We start from the raw sequence: 26,838 nt of genomic DNA on the forward strand, positions 1-26,838 counted from the left end.
TTCGAACTCCTGAGAGCCCTTTCTTAGATGCTCTAAATCAGTTAAATCAGTGGTATTCTGACATGCACCAACAGAGGAAGCATCCTGTCAAAAAATAAATACTGGGTTGCAGCTAAGGAGAAAAGAATTACTCTGATGCATTATATAGTCTGCCTGATCTAATTCTTCTTTCTATACAGGGGCATACTAAATGTTTTTATAATGAAATAATAAGTCATCTAGATTTCACTTTCCAAAGTCCATGTATAAACAGAGTACTTACAGAATAAAAATTCCCTGCATATGAAATCACTGGATTTCCAGAAAGGAAAGTGGTTTAGTGGTAGACATTGTTAAGTACAGGAATTAAGAGTATTCCTGCATACCTCTAGTAAACACTGTGTAATATTAATTAAATACATAGAAAGAGGGGATATACTTAGTTTTAAAATAAAAAAAGCCAAAACACTCTTTAAAGACATGACCAAGGGATTCCCACACACTTTACTGCAGCTCTCAGGGTGCCCTAGCCTGCACCCAACCAGAACTGACAATAATCAAAACCAGAGGGCAAGCCCAATAGACAACATACAGAAATTTGGTACAATTAAAATAATCAGTGGAACATTGAAATGATAAGGTACATACTCATACAAAAGAGGCTTCCACACACTAGAGAGAGCTTGTTTTCATATATATAAGTGCATTAGCCTTACTAATGTTCAGTGACTGGCTGAGACAAACCAGGGAAGTGGTGGATGGCAGAACAGACAACTGTAACTGGAGGCTGTATTACCACATGGCATTATGTTGTAGGTGGGCAAGAGAGGCACAATGGACAAAAAAAAAAAAAAAAAAAAAAAAAAAAAAATTAACGCCATAAACAGCTGCCAATTTTCTCTCATTTTGTTGTACCACTTTTTCCTCACTTGACACCAAATCCACTGATCTCTCCCTCCACTTTCCCTCTCCAGCACCTCTGTGCAATTAGCTTATTCTTCATTTTCTCGCTCTAAAGCCGTTTACAGTTCTGCACTCTCCTATACAGTTGGAGAAGGCAGTGGCACCAGACTCTTTCAATGCAATTTTCTTTAATTTAATCTTATTAGGCTTTTTCCCAGATCCTTTTCATTGTAGAAACTACTTTTCCCTTCTGCGCCTTTCCTTTCCCACACAAACCATTCTCAGGTTATCTGGAAACAGCTTACCTCAACTCGAAGCCAGACAAAATTCTGGAAACCACTGCCTGTCTCTGAAGTGGGATGAAAAATCATGCCTCCATCTGCACCACGCAGCTCCTTTTCCAATCCAACTCCTTTGCAGCTCTAGTTGTTGCATCCAGAGGTGTTATCTCACATTTAATAGCCCTGAATGGGTTTCTTTTCTTGGGATTTGTCCAACTTCTCTTCAAACTCAAGATTTCACATACAAAATCTTTCAGGAAGAAATTCTGTGGCTAAACCAGGAGTTACAAAAATCATTCCCTTTGCTCCCTTTCAACCTCCACCTATGTATTTCTTTGATGATGTTCAACTGCTGTCAGAAGCGACTGTCAGCTAGTCCCTTGCCTGGTAGTTTAGACCTTTGTCAAATCCATCTTCACTTACCTTTTTTCAAAGGTGAAAAAGTCCTGATCTGTGTACTCTATGCAGTCTTATGTAGAAATTATACAGTTTACATAGAAACTAATGAGGGTATTATTCTTGGCCTCTACGAATCCAGCCATACTTTGAATAGATGGCCCAGATTTTTAAATTAATCTGAATTGAAGCGTGCATGTACTGACTGAGAACTATATAGAAGTAACTTATGTGGACAAAAAAAAAAGACATCTGCACTGCTGAAAGCTTTTTTAAAATGCACGTTGAATTCAAAGTAAGAAATAGAGTAACCAAACCAGAAATTTAAAATATTTTATAAACTTTCAGCATACAAAGGTTAAGCAAAATGCAAAAAGCTTGATACACAGTACTGACAAACCACAAATTTTTTTGAAGGTCTACTTATTATATTATTAAACAGCCTATGAAGTAGCTTGGGAGAGAAAAAGGCTCCATGAAAGATCAAGTCCTTCTGCCATAGTAGACCAAATGCTTACTTCTGTCACTTTCTGACAGTGAAAGCCAAGCTCTGCAAAACCCCCCATTTCCTACAGTGTTAATATAGACACAAGCCAATGAAAGTTTTAGATGCTTATAATGAATGTTAGTCTAAATGGAGACAATGCCCCACTAAAAGGTACAAGATGACAAACAGATAGACCTTTATCTCTAGTAACTTCCAGGGAGAAGTGGCAAGGAATCTTTTGGGGTGGGGAACCCCAACCATAAAACCAACACTCAAAACTCGATTTAAATAACTCTAATCCTAATCTGCAAGAAAGGATAACCTTGTGAACAAATACAGTAGTATTTAGAAGTTCTTTAATTAAACATAAGAGCCTAATCTAAATGCTAGGTCTACTGATTCGGCTTGTTTCACTTGCAACTCCAATTCTTCCTTCAAAGTACAAGTTTCACTCTTAAATTGATGGTAACACAGACTCCCTGCATACAGCCTGAACTGCACAGAAGAACTGAATTAAGTTCTGTCTTGCACATATTTTTGTTTTGTGTTAGAAGTCTTATTCATATTTATTCTTTCTCAAGCACCTTTAGTGCATGCAAACTCATTTGCCATGGTGATTGCTGATATCATGTTACTGAATAAAGATTTGGCTCAACCAGTTCTAACCTTTAGAAATTAGTATTAATGTTAAATTGATCACTAAACTAAAGCTGGATAACACAAAGGGACTGTGTTATCTGAACACAAGTACCTGTTTGCACAAACCAAAGAGTCCCCAATCTGGGCGATGCCTGAAGCTATTTTCAGGAGTGTCTTTTACATCCATGCTGAATATATTCTATTTTCAGCTGACATCTTAAACTTGATGAGAGTGCAGGGAAAAAAAAAAAAGACAAAAAAAAAAATGAACAGCCATTTCAGGCTAGCTAGAGAAAACCTGCCAGTGTCCCACTTCCATTCCCAAGAGCACTTAGGAATAAAAAAAATCTCTTCTGCATGCTAAAACAATTAGGAGCTCATGCACCTGAGCTAGATGTGCGTAGTTAAGGGACTGAGAGATCCCTAAGAAGGAAACAACAATTTAACATCTGGAAGGATTAAACATTTTGTTATTGGTATAGCTGCACAGTGCAAATCAAATGTGGGGCTTCCCAGGTAAAATTTTGACAGAAAAACAACTAGCTTGGTCAGTGATCCATTACTTATTACAAATAAAGTGTCTGAGTCTCATCCGTATGAAACAAAATTAAATTACCTCTAAAGCTACCCTGTGCCTCAGGGAAGGTTTTTCAATCAAGGTAGCACCACCTCCAAACTAGAGGCAGACAAGCTGTTGATTTTGCACGGGGACATAAGAGTGATGCAAGAGCGCACCCTTCCTGCAGTCAGAGCAAATTGAATTGAGCAAACTGCATATTTCTTATTAACAGCAGAAAAATCTTGTAAAAAAAAATCCTATACTTGTGTCAATTTAAAGTCTTATTGCTAGATGAACAGTATTCAGTTCCAGGACTCCACGGGGACCTGCACTTAAAATAATAATAAAAAAAAACCCCAAACCTCTGCAAAATGCACAGGAAAAAGAGCTTTTTTTCTCCATATTCAGTGCTTACCTAGAAAGACACAAGGACAAGCTAATTGTGAAGTAGCTACCGACAGCAATCTACTTAAACAATACTGGAAAATTAATTCATGTTCCCACAATTCTTTTCATAAAACATCTTTAGAAAGATCCTGCTGAGTCTCTTTCTACCTCCTGCGTCAAAAGGGTCTCTGAAATTTAAATGCATAATGAATAGTGTATTTTGCCTTGGTAATTTAAATAGGATTCATGCCTAGAGAATTACAGTTCTCACAATCAGATGCATTCCTGCCCCTCCTCCCCCATGGTCCTCTCCCCTCTCAGGAGTTCAACAGAACCAGAAAGCACAGGTTTTTAGTTCCTAAAGAACATAAAGGGCTAAAGGCAAAAGGAGGAGGAAGCTGTGGGATGACTGAACAAGTGGATCATTTTGAGAAGTGTTTAAAAGCATTTTCTGTCTTTGAAGTTTGGTTGCCATGACTGTTTATACCCTCAGATACTCCAGGCAAATCTTTGAAAGACTTGGAAATGCCTGGACAGATCCTATCGGATAACTATCTTAGCACTGTCCTGCAAGATGCTGCCATACACACAGATGTCTCAGCAGTTCCATAACATTTGATGAAGATACACATGGACAACCCACCTGGCTGTTCTGAGCACATCAGAGGCGGAGACAACTCTGAGCAAACCTTCATGTGTGGCTGATGCTGTGGTGGAACATGCTCTGATCACTGAGGTGTATCTCATGATTATTGCATGATAATGTAGCTCTTAACATGAATTCGTGTGCCCCAACAGCTTGAATGACAACTGCATAGTCAGGGCTGGTCCCAAAACCCTGCCTGCTGTAGGCACAGCACTGGGATTAAGCCTTAGTGCCATGAGCATGTCTTACATGTCAAGGAAACTTTAAAAGTTCTGCTGGTCTGGAAGTCTCTGATCTGAGAAAATAAACCAATAAATTAATTTCCTAATCCAAAATGTACTTTAAAGTAGGCTGCCTCAGACACTTGAAAAGACTGGAAATAGGAAACTAGCAAGGATAAAGATTCAAAAAGGTCAGACCTGTCATTAAGTCCTGAACTTTGACTCTTTTCAGGAGATGGGTAAGAACCACCAAAAATTCTGTTCTATAAAGCTATAAGACCATGGTATAATCTAAGGGCACATTCATGACAGGGATTTTTTGTAAATATCAGATTTAGATCTGCAGGGAGTGTACAGAGGGAAAAAAACCTCGACTATATCCTGCATAAATCTGAGAACATTGGTATTAAGAATACTGTAGAGCAAGTAATCGCTAAAATCAGCCTAATAGAGTTATTTCTCCCCTTTGGGACAGTATAGACTATATTAGGACTATATATTCCAAGTTAAAGCAAATACACTAAAATAGTGCAGAAGAAAATTCTTTCAGGTTACTGAGACCAGACTGTACAAGTAGATGGAAGAGGGACTTGGGGAACAGAGATATTTATTTTGTTTAGACACAAAAGTCCTGTGGTAGATCTCTTCTTCCCTTCTCATTGATGAAGAATTAGCCATTTTTCAAGCCATTGCAGACAGCCAGGAGCCATGCAAGGAGAATTTAAATAGCTTTCATGCCTATAGGATTACATTCCTCACAATCTCATATGTCTCCCACTGCTCCTCTCCCATACTTTTGAGTTTGGACCTATCTGCATCAGTAGGTCAATGAACAGGAATGGGAAGCAAAAGCCCTCAGGGACCAAGCTAGGATGCCAGGCTAGGTCAAAAGCACCACAAAAGCATCTGACAGGAAACCCAGAATAAAATCACATGTGTTTCGCCACTAAAACTGAGAAAGGAGACTGGTTACCTCAGTCATCCCACATTCCCTAGACCAATTACATCCAGTCAGATCTTCTACTTGTCATCCACAGATCTGAAATGACAGTCAGCTAGCATGTTTAGCATTCCCATGAGGTAAGTCATTGCTACATTAAAGCCAAAGATCAAGAGTTTGTCAATACAAGAACAGTGCGAACGGATGCAAAAAGCTGGGTGATGGTAACTGTCATCCTTAGTACTTCACAGCATTTTTACACAATATCATAAAAGCTAACTTGAGCTTTGATGAATCTCCAGCTGAAGTAGATTCTCAGGTGTCCGAAGATTCTTTAAACCTGTGACTGCAGCTCCTGCCATAATTGAATTATTCTTCTTTTTATCTTTTTTTTTCCTCCCTGAAATGAGGAAAGCCACAGGTAATTTAACCAGTAAGCCTCTGGACTAGCAACAAAAGAAAATCACTAAGACTACTGGAAATACTCTATCTGATATGTGTGTGGTTCGTGTATCATCTTTGTGAGACATGCTGGTGAATTCAGTCATTCTATAAACAAATATACCCAGGTCTCTCTCCTCTTTAACATCTCTGACTCATCAGCTTTCACTGTTTGAAAGTAGCTATAAATTCTCAATTTCCAGCCTTGTGCTTTGTATTTCATCCCATCTCTATATATTCAGTACCACAAAACTCTAACACTGTGTACAGGCCACATTTCCCATATTTGTCTCATCAGGATATTCAGTCAGTGCATGGCAGTTCTTGTGTCATGATCATTATCAAACACTGCTAAAATAATGTTTCTAAAGTTAAATCTTCAACTAACTGCACCACTTTCGCCCAAAAACTTGTACTCAGCGCCATCTATTGGTGCCATTCCCATTCAGAATGCCCTGGCTCAGTCACCATCTGGCACTGAACCGTGCCATATGCTTCACTCAACAATTTAAATATATATATGTTATTAGCAGCAATACTGGGATAGGCATTAAAAAACATTTGATAAATTAATGTTACATTTTGCCTCTCTTTCTAATTAACCCTATTCTGCTTTCTTACAGAAATACTAGATGAAATACTAGTATGAGTTTTCCAGATAATGACTTTTGGCATTTCTTAGCAATATTAGTATCTTAGAGATCGTGGAGCTCTGGTCCACACGTCATACTAGTAGTAGGAGGTGATTTTCTGATTGGGTCCAAGTCCTTATTAGTAGACCTACAGCTTGGCACGTCAAAATTCCCATTCTGGTAGAATGGTTATTTTATATTTCAAGTGAAGATCATTAAGCTCTTGGATTTTCCTTCCTTCTTCTTTGTGGAAATTTCCTTTTCTACATATCCACTCTTGATGAACATTCTTCATTCTCTGATTTCTAAGATGCAAGGTAGGGGACAACTCTGACCTAGTCAGACTGAATTTAGAGTGATTTAGGTAAAACTTACGCTAACAGCAGCTTCCAGATCTTACCTTTAGAAAATCCTTTTCATGATGCTTTCAGCTCCATCAGTACTGGTTTAGTACTTTTCAGGCAGTATTAGTTTAAGTTATCTACTTACTTATGTATTACAGAATAAAGGCAAACAAGCAAATTTTAATTATCAAAAGTCTGAATTTATCAAAAGATGAATCTGTGCAACTCTTACTAGGAGCAAAATGCGAAGGACAGCAGTTTGGAGTATTTTGCTGATATCCTACACAAATCACTACTCCCATACATCTTCATTGTGTTACCACTGCAAATGCAAGTTGACTGAACTCTGGGAACATAGTGTTATCAAAAATAATAACTATAATAGAGAGAAGGTACAAAACATTATTTATTTCTTGATCAGTAATTTACGCTTGGGGACTACTCATTTCAAGGGATTATTAACTTCAGAACTCAGAAGTTAATAATAAATAGGTTCTTATCTGTTTCAACTTCTTGGTCCTAGAATCTGGAGATATATTTTATCAAGTGCAGGACAAAGCAAAGAAAAAAAAAAAGAACAATTCTTGCCTGACTTATATCCCCATTAAAACACTTCATAAACCCAACAAATTAAAATAAAAAAATATTTACTCTTTTTTGTGGTATCATTGAAAAATTTAATGAGGAGAAGCTCTACAGAGGTTTCGTGGTCCAGCAGGACTGGCTTTCAAGTTAGAGTGGGTTACCTGGGGCCTTGTCCTGCCAGGTTTTACAATTTCAAAGGATGGAAATGTATCCAGTGCTTAAACCACTCATGATTTGTAACCCTCACAACCACACAGCACATGCAAACCCGATAACCTCACATCCCCTGACCATTCCTTTCTAACAAAGGAGTGGGAAGAAATCGCAAGTTATTTTGCTCAACCACGACATCAGGAACAGATCGTAAAACTGTTGTTGCACAGACCTGCTCCTGAGCAGAAGTGGCAGCATTCCCTGATCAGAGGGGCAAACAGACTTGCTGGGCTGACCTGGCTCTCCCCGAGGCCCTTGTAAGGACAGCAGAACAAATCCGGCACTTGCAGCTGGGAACTGCAGCTGTGCTCTGTTCATCCACTGCATGCACATGTATGAATGACTAATAGATTAATCTTATTTTCTGTTCCTCAGTCTCCTAAGAAATTTCCCTGAGAGAACAGCGATTATTTGATGATCTCACCCACAATTATACACTAAGTGGTACTCAAGTGATCCCTATCAATCACCTGGACATGTAACCCTTGACAAGGGTGAGAGATCACCTAGTCATTTTGGCTCCTCAAATTAGCCAGATGCATCCAATAGCAATCCTGAAGTCATGTAGCCCATCAGAAGATGTAGCTTTTCTTCTCTGGAAAGGAAGAGCAAAAAGCAAGGAAGTTTCATACAAATATTTTCTCAACAGAACATCCCCAAGGGGATTACTGCCAAAGTTTTCACTAATAAAAAGTGGCAATTTTAGCACAGAGGTTACAGCCTTCCACTTTCACAGTTTAACCACAATTTAACCACCGCTTTCATCCTCTCACACAAATTCCTTTTATAGGAACTCCTAAATCCTGTTTGGTTTAAGTTTAAAAATGAGTCACTGAAGCATTTATTTGGGAGCCATGCTTTAGTGAGACTGTAAATCAAGCTACTGTCCAACTCCCCTAAGTTACTGAAGCAGGAAACAGCTTGCTGCAGAGCTAAGAATTCACAGTAGGAAAACACATCACATTTTGGTGCATAAGGGGAAAATAGCTGAGGTCGGACAAGATGTCCTTTGCACCCACCTTAGCAGGAGAGGCAGTGACACAAAAGCCATTATAGTAGCAACACCGCAGAAAATTTTCCTGATCACAAACAGAGACGTGTATATCAACAGTATCTGCTGCATATGGGCTCTTCCCTCCATTCATAATTTCTTTTTATGCTCAGGCAACAATCCCCCAATAGAAAAGGCTTATGAAAAAAGCCAATGACTGGAGAATCCTTAATTGATTTGAAACTGAAAGGCTGCTGTGCCATAGGCAACTCTAGGCCAAAACTTTTGCAGTAGCATAACACTGAGAAGGGTTGTGACCAGAGCTTTAGGTAACAATTTGGCACGTTTTGGGAAGAGAGATGTCCAAAAAGAAGCATCCCTATCATCCTTTCACTGACACACAACTGCAGCCTGTGACCATGACTTTAGGCAATTATAACAGAAATACATGGCTGATCTGGTAAGAATCCTTGTTTAAAAACATTTTGTCCAATAGAATCTCTTGCACATAGAAGTTGTCCATAGGTTTCCTTAGCTGATCTCCTACTGCCACGAACAAATGAAGGACTTTTGTCATCCAAAATGCATTCCAGGACTAAAACCTATGCGGTGTGCTGAAAAAAAATGGCAAAAAGATCAACCCAAATTTAATACAAGTTAATATCCTGGTTGAGAAGAAAGCCTAAGGATGATTCTGGGAAAGGTCAGCTGTAAGAGCCTTCTGGCTGTGAACCTGAGGTTTAGTCATCCTGACACCATTTTTTGTTACAGGCAATGAAACAACTACCTATAGTGGGTGGTTGTTTAATACTGGTCCGAATACTGGGGTTTATGTACAAATCAGCTTTTATCCAAACTGATTTATTTCACACACTCATCCACTCACTCCCCTAAAGCACTACATTTGCTGGGGTCTCAGCATCCTTCCAGGCAGAGAGGTTTGCTGCTGGTGTGTGAAGGTCAGGCAGAAATCTGTGTCCCTCCATACCATACAGGTATCCAGAGCTACTAGTCCAAGGCACTATCAGTCAAGGTTCTGGGGCATCCTCTGGTATTTTTCTTCACACATCATAGAATCATAGAATCAGACGGGTTGGAAAGGACCTCTGAGATCACCAGATCCACTACCACCACAGTTGTTAGACCATGGCACTAAGTGCCACGTCCAGCCTCATCTTAAAAACCTCCAGGGATGGAGAATCCACCACTTCCCTGGGTAGCCCATTCCAATGCCTGATTACCCTCTCTGTAAAGAATTTCTTTCTAATATCCAACCTAAACCTCCCCTGGTGCAGCTTAAGGCCATGCCCTCTTGTCCTACTGCTGATTGCCTGGGAGAAGAGACCAACCCCCACCTGGCTACAACCTCCTTTCAGGGAGTTGTAGAGAGTGGTGAGGTCTCCCCTGAGCCTCCTCTTCTCCAGGCTGAACAACCCCACAGGTCCCTCAACCTCTCCTCATAGGACTTGTGCTCAAGTCCCTTGACCAGCCTTGTTGCTCTTCTCTGGACCTGCTCCAGCACCTCAATATCCTTCCTGAACTGAGGGGCCCAGAACTGGACACAGCACTCCAGGTGAGGCCTCACCAGCGCTGAGTCCAGGGAAAGAATCACTTCCCTGGTCCTGCTGGCCACACTGTTCCTGATACAGGTCAGGATGCCATTGGCTTTCTTGGCCACGTGGGTACACTGCTGGCTCATGTTCAGCTTCCTGTCAATCCAAACTCCCAGGTCCCTTTCTGCCTGGCTGCTCTCCAGGCACTCTGTCCCCAGCCTGTAATGCTGCATGGGGTTGTTGCGGCCAAAGTGCAGGACCCAGCACTTGGCCTTGTTGAATCTCATCCTGTTGGAACCAGCCCAACTCTCCAGCCTGTCCAGGTCCCTCTGCAGAGCCCTCCTGCCTTCCAGCAGGTCGACACTTCCTCCCAACTTGGTGTCGTCTGCGAATTTGCTAATGATGGGCTCAATCCCCTCATCTAAATCATCGATAAAGATATTAAACACTGTCCTGACCTACAAGATGTTTCTTTTCAGGTTTCTGTTCTAAGGTTACTTCTCATCCTTCTTTTTGGCACCACATCTGCTTTCCAAAATACTTCAAACCCCAATCAAAACTGTCTAAGTGCACAAGACCAGCCACCTAATCGATGGCTCTATCGTGTCTTTCAATTGGAGAATTCAGGTCATAACTTTGGTTTAGTCCAGGTATTACTAAATTTATAATCAGACTATACTGACAGTAGCCAGCAAGTAGAAGGCTTCTTGTCCTTGAGAGCTCAGAAATTGATACATTCACTTCCCCACACGTATACACTGAGTTACCTCACAATTTAAACTTTTCTTTTTACCTACAAATGATAAAGAGGTCACACTGCTTGAAGGCATGCTGTATTCCAACTCTACTCTTTGAGAGACTGTTGAGTATGCCCATTCTCCGGAGGCCATTTCCATGGAAATAACCACTGCTGAACCAGCAGCACTGTACCAGTAGTCACCTTTCTGTATTCTTACCCTGCCCCAGCGCAGGTAACTCCATCCCTGTGCAAAGTCCAATGCAACACCAGCACTGACATCTCTTGTAAACAGGGATAGATCACAACTGAGCTCTTTCTATGACAGACTCCCCGGTTCCTCCATTCAATTTGCAGTCTCTTCCTTCCACATCTAGTGGCTAGTTTTGCCTATGAACAGTGTACAAAATAGTCAGTAAGGCTTGAAAGCAGATCAAGTGAGTATCTCGGATTATTATCGCAGCATGAGGGTTCAAAGGACCTAATGCATTAAAAGCAGACTACTAATAAAGATAAATAGTTTGCCAGAACCTGTAGCAAGAAAAAGCAAAATCATTATCTGGACAGAAAAACGGAAGAGAAGCCCAGGGAAACAGAAATGACAAGACCAATGTTGCTGCACTTAATCTTTGTGTCTGAAGAGATTATATATCCCTCTGTCAGCCATGTCCCACTGGCAAACTGATGTTGACAGAAAAAATTCTTATTATCCCAGCTACTACTGAGTTCTGATTTTCCCTTCCCACCACTTTTCTACTTTTCTCCAGCAGATACTCATTAAGACTTACCAAGTACGTCTCCAATTCGTAATTCCTAACCCTACATCACTGTCTATTAAAAACAGTTCAGTTCCCTTTCTCAGAGTTCACAGATTTATACAAGTTCCTTCCAAAGACTCATTTTCTAAAATTTTCAATTAGAGTCAGTACTGATGTTTCAGAGTCCTCTCAGAGGGTTAACAGAATGCAAAAAAAAAAAAAGACAACAACCACCAATCTTTGATGAGGCTGAAAACCAGACAAATATTTTGAAAGTAATATAGAAACTACAGAAAGAGATTAACAGTTATATGGAAAGTTAAGGTATCTCAAAGCATCAGTCAGTTGATCTCCTCTTAAGAATACTGTTGGGAACTACCTTTGCTTGTTTAAGGGTATCCAAGCTCATTCTGAAGGTGCTCAGCATGAACAATTTTAAAGTAGATGATCAAAGTGTACATCAAAGAATGGGATATGGTCAAGTATTACTTCATCATGAAATTTCAAAAAAAAAAAATGTACAGAAGAGTGACTGGTCTCCAAAGTTTATTAAAAATCAAAGAATAGAAAACTTTACATAAAAATATGTCAATTTTAGCTTCCACATAGTTGTCCACACAAAAAATTTAAACATTATTTTTTAAACCTGTAGCACATAACCACAGTGATAGCCAGGCCAATTTATTTGGTTCACCATGACTGAAGTGTTACATGATACCACTTTTCAAATGAGTTTTGCTTTAAAAATGGATGCTAGTATAAGACACCAACTAAAGCCTCTGAAGGCTCTTTAATGTAGTTATGGTCAATATTGCTAGTGCGTGAAGACTAAGCAGTACAGGCTCATGTAACAGCCCTTAGATATTATTTATGAATCAGCTCACAATTTTTAGAACTTTTTTATTTTTTTAATTGTGATGAGTCTGGAGCATTAAGACAAACTTTTTGCAAACAGATATGCACTACTCTACTTTGGAATGTTGCCCTCTCTCCCCTCAAGGACCTGCTTGTGTTCAACAGATTCAGTAATAACATGAACTACTGCTTCAAAGGCATACAGCATATTAAAAAGCTTCATGCTTGACACCTCATTTCAATATTCAGATATCAGTTTTAAAACCTTCTATACTGCGTACAGATATAGATGTCCCGTTAACAGGATTCTTCAGCTTCCTCTGCTAGTGGACTTACATAACTTATCTGTAGTTTTCTGTATAGCTTAAGAACTCTCACTAAAAAAAAGGGAAGTCAGAGGGCATGAGATGTGACCTACTCCCAGGACAACTGTGGTGCTTTAAAAACTCAGGGTTAGGCAGGATGTACATTTTTAAAAAGTTAAAGACAGTGTTCGTCATGGCAATACACACTTGCATAGTATACCTGTATGCATCTGTAAGTTAAGTGCCAGCCACTCATCCTGTGTACAACACTGGGCTGTGCTCTCCTGCAACACATTAAAAGATACTTCTTGTAATGCTTAGAGCAGCTGAAGTACTTTTTATATATTTGCTCTTAACAGAACTAATGCATCTGCATACAGATTCCTTAATGGAATCAACATATTTCCTTTCTCCACATTCCTTAAGCCGGGTATCTCTGTTTAATAATGTTGTTTCAACCCAAACATTAACAGGTTACGTTATGAAAATTCATCAAAGCGTGTAGTTCACAGCTTTTTAGTTTCATATCAGGACTTGAACCAACCTTTTTCCCATCCCTCTCACAAGTTTTATTTCTGGTACTACAAATGCTGGATTTGTTGTCTATTTAAAGGAATAAAATTAAAACTCATTGGTCAGAGCAAGACAACTGATAGAGGCCAGACAATGAGCTAAAAAACACAGGGTCAAAATGCTTTGGAGCTTAATACCTTCTTAAAACTGTAAGCCAAATCGCACTTTCATTGTGAATCAAGAAGCCTCAAATATTACCAAATGTCATGTTTGTAACACTGCTCAGACAACCTGCCAAAACTATGAACCCAACTTAGATAATGCAACCTGGGAAAGGATCTGTAACTTAAAAAACCTCTTCCCCTTAAATATAACTTATGTGACAATATGAAATTAAGTTAAAAATTCCAAGTTATTGCACAAATCATACTTCCAATAGTTACAGAGCAAAAAATTCTGAACTTTGAAAGAAAAACAGGAGAGCAGCAAATTTACTTTTATGAATTCCCAGCTTGATTTGCTGCAATAAAAAAAAAAAAAATTCCAAGGGGCTGAAGTTTCCTTCACTTCCAAAATAAAAGAAAACAGAACCCACAAAGGAACAGATGTAGCCACAGCAAAAAAGCTACAGCATTTGTAAATGTCCTTGCAGTTCTATTGTCAGAGCTGCTTCGGCACTGAATGAACCACTGTGGGAAGGCAGAAAACAAACTTCCACATTTATAAGGCTTCACAGATAAGCACAACTACTTCTTGAAGATGGATTGAACCACCACACAAAGAAACATGCAAAGAAGTCAGCTGCAGATATTTGGCAACACCAATAAAACGATGTGCTGGACGCTGGTCTCCATCCCCCAAGTCGAGTGGCACTCACTCAGTTTGTCTGAACAGGGAAGGTCATTTTGGCATCTGCCATTATCTGCTCAGACTAATAGGCAAACTGTCTCTGTGTTTTTTTCTTCTCCATATATTACGATTGTATTGGTGGTGTCCTCGGTTACCAACTGGTTGCCTCATGCCTCCACTGCTGACGGGGCTGTAGCTGTTGCCTTGGTTATGATTTCCTTTCATGGAAAACTTCATTCCACTGTGCTGCTAAAAAGTTAAAAAAAAAAAAAGAAAGGCACTCAGTTTAGGCATACAAACAACAAATGAAGCACACATTACCAGCTGTATTTCCTCAACACACAAGTCACTTCCACTGAATACCACTTGAAGCAACTGGTCTTTTCATACTTGTCTAATTTTAGCTGTGCAAGTCCAATGGCACTAACAGCTTACTAAGTGTTTTCTGAAGTAAATGTCCTGCAAATGAAACGGTTCAGATTTCAAAGCACCCTTAAAACCCTCGGATTTCAGTATGAAATACGCTCACTGTCCATCAGCCTTATAAAACCAGAGAACTTCCACATTAAATACTAATTCTGGCAGAGGTCTCTGTTTTAGAGGATCTTAGCAAGAGCATGACCATGACCAAGCGAGACACTCAGCAAGACTTTCAGAGATATCCTGGACGAATGTAAGGGCCTTATCACATGAGCTGATCCATGTAAAGCACAAATCTGCTCTACCCATAATTCACTCAGCGACACGTAAACTAGGTACAGCACGTATAGTAGTATGGCCAGTCTTCACGAACGAAGATTTGGGAAAGGTCATTACCCTTCGAGCCTGCACAGTGGATTTTTTAGGTGACACACAGTATGCACTGAACTGAGCCCACCCTTTAATCCTGAGGTTCATCTGCCGGGGCCGAGCGAAGCTCGGACGGTGGTAGTGAGGTCCTCAGGACGTAGGTTTGTTTAGAGTGACCTTCTCTTAGATGGATGGCCTTACAGGGCTGACGAGCTCCATCTGCCCGGAGGGCTTCCCTGACCGGGAACAGCATGTAAGGAGCTTGTAAATCCTACTGGTCTGATCACAGGGCTACAAAGACCCTAGATCATACCTCACATGCTGACCAAGGCAAAATAATTAAATGATCAGAAATATAGCACGACACTTTCTTTATGGGATCTCCAACAACCTGGAACAGAAACTGCCTAAAAGATCTAGTAGCAGTCTGAGTAAATCTACCACATATAAGGTACTACACACATCTCTATTGACTGCTTAATGGCATACAGTAAGTTGGTTTAATACGTACGTACTTAAAAATAGATACAAGAGTTTCAAAAGACGAAGCTGAAACAGATTTCCTAAATACTGATAACATCAAAGCAAGCTCCTTTCCTGATGTCTGACAGCAATAACTTAGGACAGACAACTGACTACTTGTAACAAAAGCTAACTAACCAGAAATGGTTAAACAGGAACACAAAGTAAACATTTGAGGCAACTGCTTAGAATACTAAAGTAGCTGCAGATATTTCATTATCTGTATTTCCAAATAAGTTTAGAGCAGAAAGAACCCCAAGCCATCATTATGACTGTGTGTACAAAACAGAAACAGTTATTGAAAGCATAATTCCATAAGCAACATTTTACTCTCAAATTATAATTAGAAGAGACACTGAGGATCCAGAAAAACTGCTGAAGATTAGTGTTCAGGAATAACTACAGTTAACTGCAGGGTGGCAAAAATCCCTTAAACTATTATTTAATTTGTACAGTGTGTTACATCAATCCAATCAACCTTCAATATGCAACTTCTAGACTCCCAAGACAGACACGCAAGTGCTACCCTCAGACTACCAACAGTAAAATAATTAAAGGACAAATTAGAAGAAGGAAATGCAAGCTGCAAATTTCTCATTCATAGGAGATACAACTTCCCAAACCTTATTTATTGACATATGTTGTGAAAATATCTACTAGGAGGTATTCACGAAAATCAACAACATGAAACTAAAAAAAATTTAGAACGTTTTATATTTTTGGCAAGTAGTCTTCAAGTAAACACACCATCTTGTCCCATTCTTGCACTAAGTATTTTAGTTCAGTAGGTGTACATCTGACTTAATTATATATAAGCATTTACTGTAAATAAGGTCAAAATACAGTAAAAATGATCCCTCCTTCAACAGTTAAAACACTAAAAGCAGACAGTCATTACAGTTACTTTCAACTATATGCTGAAAAATAGAGCGAAACTTTAGTTTTGCTACTGTACAACCAGAACAAAACTTGGAACAGGGAGCACACATTCATCAGCAAACCTATCCATCCTCTTCAGCTTGAAATGTAAAAAATCTGGCAACTTCAATTTGAGGATTCAGCAAAAAAATTGGAGGCAGAAAGGCAGATGATCACAAGATGAGATGTACCACGGCAAGTATGTCAATTAAGGCTATCTACCCATGTCCAAAAGAAGTCATATCCCTCATCTGTTCAAAAGGTAAACAAACTTCCAAAGAACGATTAATAATTTAGCGAGAACATGAACTTTAGCTAGTGATGAAGTATTCTGCATTGTTTTTTAGGCCATCAAGATAAAGACTGTCAAACTATCAGAGCAGAATCTGAATCCATCTATCTTATGACACATCAGCTGAGAGCAAGTGCACAAGGAAGTTAACTCAGGGACTTCTTCAGTCAGAGACGATGCCTTTACGTTTACTAGTTCTTAACTGAATATTATTTGCTAGTTCGCTCAGATTTTTGAAACCATAAGAGTTTAGCATCCTGTGTCCTCTGCTATGGCATTTCACAGCTTAAATCAGCATTATATTTAATTCGAATCAGATTAGATGATTTTTCAGTTCTTGGAGTAATTGATTTCTTGTCATTCTGCTCTCTACCTTTTTCTTATACTGCTGATGACTACACAGACCTCCATCATACCTCCTCTTTTTCTTCTTCAGGTTGAAGAATCATTCTTTCATTACAAAGAAGCAATTCCATGTGTTTGACCACTATTAACATCCTTCACTATTTTGCTTCCATTTGTATTTTAACTTTCCTCTGATGTAAGAGGCAAAATTAAACTCACTGTTTGTGGACGTATGTGGATTTTTACACAGTGTTTTAATTTCTATTCTTTGTTCTGAAACATGTCTGAAGTTTGGCTTGACACTCAATTCTCAGTAAGAAATCAAGAGAGCATTATCAAAGCAGTGTTCTGCAAAAGTGTAAAGATCTCATCTTTGTAAGAAACTGTCAGCCCAGGGTCTACCACTCTCTACAAAGTTTATAGTATTTCCTGATGCATCACCTTGAAAGGTCCTTCTGCCTCCCTTCTCAGCTAGCCCTTAAGGAGCCAGAAAACTTTGCCACTGCCTTTCAGACATCAGGTAGCACAAACTCCTTCAGGGCTTTCCCAGTGAACTCCATTTACTACAAATATTGAATCCTTGTTTCTCATCTTCCAATTAGTTCATTGTTCAGAAGGGGACACATCATTCACTTAGTTGCTTTCAGGATCTTTGGTAAAAGAAATTTATTTCATGTCTTTTGGAAATCCCAAAAGGCTGTATAAAACATCCTTCTGTTATGCACACAGTTCTAGACATTGCCATGCTCAGGAGCCACACAATCATTGAGAGATGGCATCTCTGTAAGCAGATGAGATCAGATAATCCAAAGAGAAAGTCCTTCATCTGAAATACAACAGAGAAATCTGCAGTTTAGAGGTTTTGACTTCTTTGGATCTATTCCTCTTGATAGAATAATCTCCTCTCCCATCACAGGGCTATCGATTCAACAACTGAATGACAGAATTCAATTGTTTTTCAGCTGTGTTGAATAAGCTGCTAGATCTGAAAGGAAAACTAACAAATTTGCATTTAAACCAAGCCTAGGGGTGGGAGTGGTGAAATTCTGTATCACATACCAGGTTAAAAAGGTTTCCAATTAAAACAAACAAACAAACAAAAAAACCCACCAAAAGAAACAAAAAAAAAAAATCACCAAAACCAAACCAATCAAACAAAAAAAAAGCAAACAAAAAAACCCAACATAAAAAAGATATAAACAAATAGCCCAGAGTTTAACAGAAAACACAAAAAACTGAACACACACATCCCACTCCCTAAAAAAAAAGCCTCAGAAAACCCCTAAGAAAAGGATGTACCCAGCCTTTACTCCAACCAACAGAAATCTGGTTGAAATGGAAATACCAAGTAATTATTTGCTAAGGAAACCAAAATGTTATTCTTAATTACCAGCAAATTTACTATACAAAACCTCAGATATTCAAAGAGTGTCATTAATCAAAATGAAAATTTAGCCAAAAAGAAATCACCTAGTCTTTGAAATAAGTAACGTAACAGAGCTGAAGTCTAAACACAAACAGGGCTTCTGAACTGTTTTGGTCTTAAGGGTTTTTTTTGCCTGACGGCACCTCTAACAAAAGCCGAGAAATATTGGTAATAAAGTATCTGTACTCTTAACTTTTAAAGAGATTATATATAGTGTTCAAAAATAAATGGTAAGTACTTAGAAAGCTAAAGGAAAAGTTTAGAAAAGGCATGACAGTTTGGAAAGATCACTTATTTACTATTTTGTTGATAAGACTACAGGATTAGTGTCAGAGTTGAAACTAGTCTGCAGTTGATCAGAAGTGTAATCAAACTCATATACCTCAAAATCATTTCATGTGAAATACCATAGTATTCAGAACTACTTTAATGTACCATTAACATTTTAGTATCCCCTTAAATAACTTAACATACATCCTCAAAATATTTCACAGTTATTTTCAGTATTTCCAAATTTTCTATTTTAAGCTTGTACCAAACAAACAACTCCCCCAAAAAGCCAAACAAAAAAAAACAAAAAAACAAAAAAACACCAAAATAAAACCAAAACCAAACCAAACCCAAAACAACACAAACAAAAAAACCCCGACAAGATAAAGAACCCTTTTTTAAGGATTTATCTTTACTTTCCTACTTTCTGAGCAAAACAACATCTGGAAATACACTAAAAAATTTAACTTATTGTTCTTTATGAAATAAATTCATTGTTTTGCAGAGAAACAGTGGACAATGACCTAACCAACATTTTCATCAATATGCATGAACAATAAGCCAAGTATTAGGCAATGGTCCAACCAAGTCTCATTACTTTAGATTAGTTAACAGGATTCTACAAGATATTTGCATCAACTACCTGGGCATACTCTTAACTGACAAGCAAAAGCAAAATAAGTTCTTCCAGAAGTTGTTTAGTACTGGCAATCTGGAGAAATAAGGTCCAAAGCACTGTAAATATCAAAGACACTTTCCCTCCTTTGGGTACCTACTGGCTACTTTCAACTACAACTGACAAGATCTTGAGTCCTGAAGAGATATATAAAACCCCCAAACCCCCTTCTGTTCCCTTTAGAAAGGGAAAAGAGCATCTTATGGAGCCAGCCATGAGAGAAGCAAAAAAGAAAAATCACAGTGGAGATTAGAAAGAGCTCAAAAGCAAGAAAAGTTTTAGATGTTTCTAATCTTCCAACACAAGAGAACTGGAAAAGTTAAAGCTGCAAAGGAGAAGGTTATATCAATCCTTCATATCTTATTTCACTTTGTTACAGACTACTGGTAGAGTTATCACACAACAGGAAGTATTTGGTTCTCTTCACCTTTAACAACAGGTTAAGCAATACTAGTATGAGCAGGTCAAAGATAAACTAGTATTTCAGAGACTGGAGGGTCTAGTCCCAAAATGACTGACAGTAGAGACTACCATTACCATCTCAGCAAATACTGAACCATATTACAGTAAAGAAAGTAAAATGACATGTAAAATAAATACCCTTTTTGATCTTGTCACCAGTCAAGTTTTAAAAGTGAGGGGTGAGAGTGAAAACAATGCTACCAGAAGACAGAACTCAAACTGCAACTTTGCTGATGTTGTGACATGGGCCACGAAGTGTTACCTGCATACTTGCCATTAAGGAGAACAAGAGATAATAGCTTTTTTAGCACACAGTAGACAATTTCAGACCTTAAAGACAAATCTTACCTCACTGAGGCTACTCAACTTTTTTGTTCCAAATAAAGAAGTATCACAGTGAGCAAACCACTTTCCAGATGATGAGCTGATATCAATACAGTACATGTGAGAAACTGTGCAGACAAAGTGCATATGTGATTATTCAAATCAATCTCAGTTCAGGAGCAAAAATTTGATTACAATGACATTGGAAGATAAAGGAGTACTACACAAATAAAAAGAAGGTATGACTTCTACATTTCAGTAAGTCTGTCATTTATGGTGAGTTTATGTTTCTAAGAAACTACTATTTAGACTTTGTCTTTCCTGCAACTCAAAAAGCACTCAGGAAGCAACCACCAAGGTGGCCAGAGATTTCCACACAGTCCTATAAACATCTAGACTGGATTTTTATATGGAGACCTCTGGAGATCATTTAATTCAACATTCTAGTTGTACGCAGAGTCAGATTAGGTTATCCAGGGTCTGGTCAGGCTAAGTCAGTTTCCATACATGTAAAGATAACACCACTTAAAGACCGTCCATATAAATATAGCACAACCTAAGATGAAAAATATATTGAGTACTGTTTTCAGCTGAACAACCTCAAACTCAGATGCAGTTTTTCCTCTTCTCCTTTCTTTAGGAAAGGAAATAAAACATCATCCACTTCTCCTAGTTTTGCATGTATTAAATCAAGAACCAAACAACATTCTGTCACACACAGAAGATAGCAGTCTGATGTTTAGAATCAAAACCGTTTCCAAAGTAGACAGCAGTATACTCCCTCTTATGAAAATGCAGGGACACTGAAAAATTATTCCACCCTGAATGAGTGTGTTCTAGATAAAAAAACAAGAAAAATGTCATCTGATTGACTGACAAAACTTTCAGTACCTAAACAGCTTAAAAATGCCATTGAACAAATCAGGTCTTTTTTAAATTGAAGCTAACATACTAAAAACTCTGAAGTATCACACTGTACTAAGGGAATTCAGCATATTTGTACATCTGGCTAGTTGATGATACCCGCCTTCTCAGAAACATTTGGTAGAGTTCAGCACTGACATGAATTAAAATATGCCTTTACAAACCTTTCTTTCATCCAGGTGAACTACACTTAACTGCTTGCACTCATCTAAAAGAAATACATTTTTGACTCAAGTCCCTGACCAATTTTGTTTTCAATGCTGCTAACTTTTCAGTAATCATTTCAGAGGTACTAGCAGGACCAGCACTACTAGTGACTACTAGTAACACCATTAACAATTGTTCCAGATAAAGACAAAATCTGAAACAAAAGTATTTTAGCCAGAGAAGTGCCTGTAAAGCAGTATAAACAAGCAGTTTATAAGTTTAAGTGTCTGGCCTCATTTGGCAAAACACAAAAGAATCTGAAAAACAAACTACTCCTCCAAGTCCTTTTATAAGTTTTGACTGTGGTATTTCAGCACTGACATTATAAGGTTTCATTTCCTAGTTGTTTCCCTGCTTCCCAACTCAGCCAGTGCATGCTGCTATGAAATTTGCAATGAACACATTCCCAGACACTACTCATCCAAATGGTCTTAGACACACTAGAAGCCACTCAATACAGCAGAGGGGCTGGTGCTTACTGGCTTTAGATACTTTGGAATCAAAAGAGAACCCTTTGGGGAAAAAAAGAATCATCTTAAAAATGAAATGAAAGAGTTCTTCAGACCTAAGAAAAAGGAAGCTTCTTCTGCCTTCATTGTTGACCTAGCATCCAGCAATCCAGCATGAATTGAACTTACTTGATCTCAAAGTAACAACAGGGAAAGTAGTCCTTTCTTCTCCATGGGAAGATACCGAGCAATTTCTGCCCCTCCATTCATCTGGACATGCGTGTCAGGATCTGTTTTTCCTGCATATTTCCAGTGCACAGCACTGCTTCATAAACCGTTCTGCTCTCCCAAGTGACATTTCAAGCTGCTTTTCAGCAGAGTAGAAGAATGATTACCTTCGAAAAATGATGGATGACGATCCTGAAAAGCTCCTGTGCCAGGAGCTTAATCAGTCCCTGAACTATCTGGAAATTTTCCAATTAATTATGCAGTATGTAAACAGAATTGGTAATCACACCAAGCTTGTTTCAAAAAACAAATATTAGGAAGCTTTAACAGCAGCAGACTTGCCTAGAAGGCTGTAATTTGTTCAAAATACATTCACTGCTCTTGACATTGGCACCTCCTGCTTTTGAGTGTTGCGCTCAACATCTAGGTACAGCTTTCCAAGCAGAACTGAGGTGGAGGAGGTTGCCAGGGAAAAAGTTGAATACACCATGTAGACAAATGAATCCCTTTCAAAACTTTTTGAATATGAAAGAACACTTACTGTTAAGAAAAAAGGCTTGTACATGTTCAAATCCATCAGGGGTCCTCTGAGCAAGTAGAATGTGCCCATTAAAAGTTATAAACTAGAACGGTCTTAGGTTTTATTAACTGCAAAAGGAAAGCCATCAACCTAATCTAGAACAGTCATGGTCCAGAAGGTACAGGTGAAAAAAAGACATTTGCAGTATTCTGGGTAGAAGGGCTTCGTTTCCCACTTCTGACTCAGTCATAATCTTTATCAAAAAAGTACATTTCTACTTCACAAAATACAAGCTTTTGGTGAATTCAAGGCAAGAAATCATCATCCCATTTCTGAACTGTAGATAGCAAGAAATTCTTCTGATTTAATGTGATTTTCAAGGGCACATCTTTGTCAAGCAAAAGCCACAGAAGAATTCCCACTTTTAAACACGTAAGTACTATATAACCTACTAGAAGAACAGTTAATCATTGGAAATGACAGCCAAGTAGCAGAAAGCCAGAAAAAGTGCTACAAAGCAGTTGTTTTCCAAGATTCAACAGAGATCCAAAATTCATACAACACGTTGCCTCTTCACAACTGGCAAACACTCTGAATGCCAACTTGTTTTGTACTAACAACCGCATGCCTCCAAATTGGATTTTGTTTTTTGTGATTTTGAAGCTAAACTCCAGAGTACCTCTTCAGAAAAGCAGAGCTGTCAAGGAAAACCATCTAGACTAAGTCTGTATTTTAGATGAAGTTTAACTTAAAATAGCTCTCCAGTTTTATTCTAAAAAAAAGTCAAAAGTTTCAGAGTGTACACTAACAAATGAATACTCAGTTGCAGACACTAGAATAGCAGTATATTGTTTTATTAGCTTCTCGTTAACAGAACATTTCCTGTGCAGATAAGCTGGTTTTGCCTACGTAAGACTGAGCAGTAGGAGAAAGCAGGGAAAGGAGGAAGGAGGGGAGGAATCCGTGTAATCACTTCAATTAAAACCAAAGGCAGGTTAAGTGAGGTGATCATTTGCTCTCTACTCAGCACAGGTGAGGCCACACATGGGAGTGTTGGGCCCAGGTCTGGGCTCCCCAGGAACAGAGACATGGACATACCAGAAAGTGTTCCACTGAAAGTCCATGAAGATAAATAAGCGCTGAATCAAATAAAAAAGGCAAGGTCACTAAGTTGAAAATATCCTGGCCCTAGATTCTCAAGAACTCTGATAGAAGGACTCAGAAAAGAAGGAAAACATTGTAAGAACCCGACCAAAACTAGGTTTCAAAGAAATCAGCTTGCTATTTTGTTATCGTAGGCAACCTACAACAACCCACAAGTTGCATTAAATTTCATGTGAGGCATATTAATAGTTTTAATAATCAAGACTGGGGGAATGTTTTCTGGCAGATAATAAGCAGCACTAAGGCTATTTAAAAAAAAAAGAAAATAAACCAAACTGATGATTTTACTTTCCCTTGTACTATAATGGCTATATTAGCCAAAATACATTCACCTCCCAGCACATTTATGTACACATTTTATTTTTTGGTAAAAATTTTTGCAGACTTGCCCATAATTAATTTTCTGTTCTCTATCTTTAAAACATATTACAGAAAGTTACAAGTGTAACCAGATCTAATAATTCAAAATCAAGACAACCAAACAAGCCTGGAAAGGTCAGTACTTTTCTTTGGATTCAAAAACAAGCTTACAGTTATACCATCTACGTGAAGTTTCTAATCGAAGAACAGGAACTCAAACAGCCTAAAGATCTGCAAATATCCCACTAGCTGGGCACCAGGACTCTCAAATACAACTTCAAGACTCAAGACACCTGACACTCGCTCTTTAACTTACTCCTATGTGTCTGTGTTGTGGAAGGGCTCTTATATGCGGAGATGCAACTCAAACACCGAACCCTTTCCCACCCACTCTTCTCCCCCCACTTCTGATATGGCAGCTAAGTACTTCTACAGTTATAGCACAGGCTATATGAAGGTTATCTTCAGAGGTTTTTAGACTGACAGCACAGTGCAAATGATCTACACTTCCGATTTGATCCCTTTCTCAGGAAAGAGTTGCTCTGTTTAGTTGGCTCATACCTGGTTACTGGCGGCCATTATCAAGGTTCCCGTAGGTGCAGATTGGGGTTTACCACTTGGCATAGGCAATGCGGGGGGTAAACTGGCCATAAGCTGAGTCGGTGCTTGAAGACTGAACTGGTAAACATTAGGAGCTGTGCAAGGTGGTGTATCTGATTCCTTTTGGCAGAGAAAAAGGGGAAAAGAAAAGCAACTTTACAGAAAGTACAGTATATACAGACTATGCATGTGAAAATGCACCCAAATATCAACTCATGTGAATACTGTAAAATATAATTATTTTTTTCAATGGTAAAAAAGTAAAATACAAGCCAGCACAATGTTTATTTTACACATCTAGCAAAAGTTTAATTGAACCTATATTAAGGAGACAATGTCAACAGGTCTATGGCAATCACAGGTCCCAGTCAGCCCAATCTAAAGCCAAAGTTATATCTCTACCAAATTCAAATTAAAAGAGGGGAACTAAGGCTGGGAAAAAAACAGAACAAGAACACCAACACTAAGCTACAGAAGGGCTAGAATTTTAGGTGTCATGGCAGTTCAGTCCTCTGAACAAGGTTCTGGATTGTACTTATTTCTAAGTTACTCACTGTAATTGTTACAGTCTTCTCCCATTCTACCCAGCAACAGCAAAGTTAGGGCTCCACCTACCAAGAAACAAGGAGACGGTCTGCCAGTTAAGACTCATTTGTGTTCACCAGTCATGCACTCCACTGCTCATGAGGAGTTCTGTTCCCCTCACTTCCCACCTGAAATCTGATAATTCTTCAGGGGATGCAAGATGGATGCAGGATTACGGAAAAGATACTGTAATGGAACTGGTATGACTGATTACTATTCCTTCTTCTCCTTCCAGCCAGATCAGCAGCAATTTCAGATGCATCATAATCAGACATACAGGTAAAGTTAAAACACAGTATGACCGGAGCACTTAATAGATAACAAGCAAAGACACGAGCACAGATTTCGGGGTTTATAGGAATTACTGAAGTCTGAAAACACCCTCAGGTCTCAAGTGACCAATTATTTTGTAGGTCGAGGAAGTTGGAAAGCAAGCTACAGCCTTTTGAAACAACTTTGAACACAGATCTCCCAAAACTTATTTTTCAGCTATAACATAATGGCAAAAGTAGCTTTCCCTACATTTTATTGCTGCTTTTTACCATATTCTTAACTCCAAAGCATTCTGAACTTAAAAACAATGGAAAAACCTACTTTGTATCCCAAATCACGAGTGTTTTTTCCATTCCCAGTCATCTGGCTCAAAGTATAGGAAGAGATGGGGCTTGGCCAATTAGTAGTTTAGGAGTTACCATATTAAAAGACATTACTGGCTCACATCATCGCAGATCTTTACTGTTAAAATAATTACTGAAATATTCTATTGCTCTTTCTCTAAAGATTAATTGCCTGGAAGCAAAGACTCTTCACATATTTAAATAGATCTCCAGCACTACTCCTTGCCCTCACATGGCCTTGTTTTCTAAATTAGATTCTTCAGTTAGAGAATAGGCTGTTCAAGAGCAGACAAAAGAAAATATTTTAAAGCTTTTCTTGGGGATGAAGAAGATCATTTAAGAGAGACAGACAGTTGTGAATACTGAGTAGCCTAAGAAATTAACTACTACAAAGGAAAATTTGCATCACAGCAGAAGAGAATACTCCCAGTACAAACAGTCCTCAATAAAACCCAACTGTTAGAACAATCAGTCTTTTATTGGTCCATACAAAGTTGTGCTTACTAAAAAGTAAGTTCTAGAAAGAAAGGAGCTGGTCTCCTGCTAGTTCAACTAGTGGTGAACGTTACAGTAAGCCTTTGTGAAGCAGTTTCAGATAACTGCATCATGAATTCACTGGAGACAGATCATACTGCTAACAAGAATATATGCAGAAAATTAAGTCTTATTTATGAGATCAGATGTTCACTGTTTAATAAATATGTTCATCATAATGGGAAACTATATGCTGTATCACTGACCAAAAAATTAAGCTTGGTTATATGCACATGCCTGGATTAGATGGCATTTTTCTCCTTTGCCCAATCCTACAGTATCAGCCACAAGAACAGGCTAAGGTCTCCACAGCGATGAAGTTTCTTTGGACACTGTTGGTCATGGAATTAATAAAAAGCTTATAAAAAGAGAGATAAATAATGAAAGGGTAGTCATGTTTGAACAGAGTTCTA

At 38.6% G+C, this 26,838-nt stretch overlaps 1 protein-coding gene across 5 annotated transcripts in view; it reads right to left on the reverse strand.

Moving 5' to 3' along the window:
• Positions 1-12,220: 12,220 nt before the first annotated feature.
• The window catches only part of TENT4A (terminal nucleotidyltransferase 4A), a 59,943-nt gene continuing 45,325 nt past the window's right edge, over positions 12,221-26,838 (reverse strand). The window contains exons 11-12 of one of the 5 annotated variants that reach the window (XM_051798985.1): positions 24,651-24,809; positions 12,221-14,459 (exon numbers count right to left, since the gene is read on the reverse strand). In XM_051798985.1, the coding sequence (XP_051654945.1) occupies positions 14,283-14,459; positions 24,651-24,809 (336 nt within the window). In that variant the 3' untranslated portion in view covers positions 12,221-14,282. Of the gene's footprint in view, positions 14,463-24,650; positions 24,810-25,243; positions 25,301-26,838 lie in introns of those variants that run through there. The other 4 variants (XM_051798983.1, XM_051798988.1, XM_051798987.1 and 1 more) reach the window with 4 other exon arrangements.

This window comes from Manacus candei, unplaced genomic scaffold (assembly GCF_025592945.1).
Source record: "Manacus candei isolate 608988 ecotype Guabito, Panama unplaced genomic scaffold, ASM2559294v1 h1tg000049l, whole genome shotgun sequence".
Lineage (NCBI taxonomy): Eukaryota > Metazoa > Chordata > Aves > Passeriformes > Pipridae > Manacus > Manacus candei.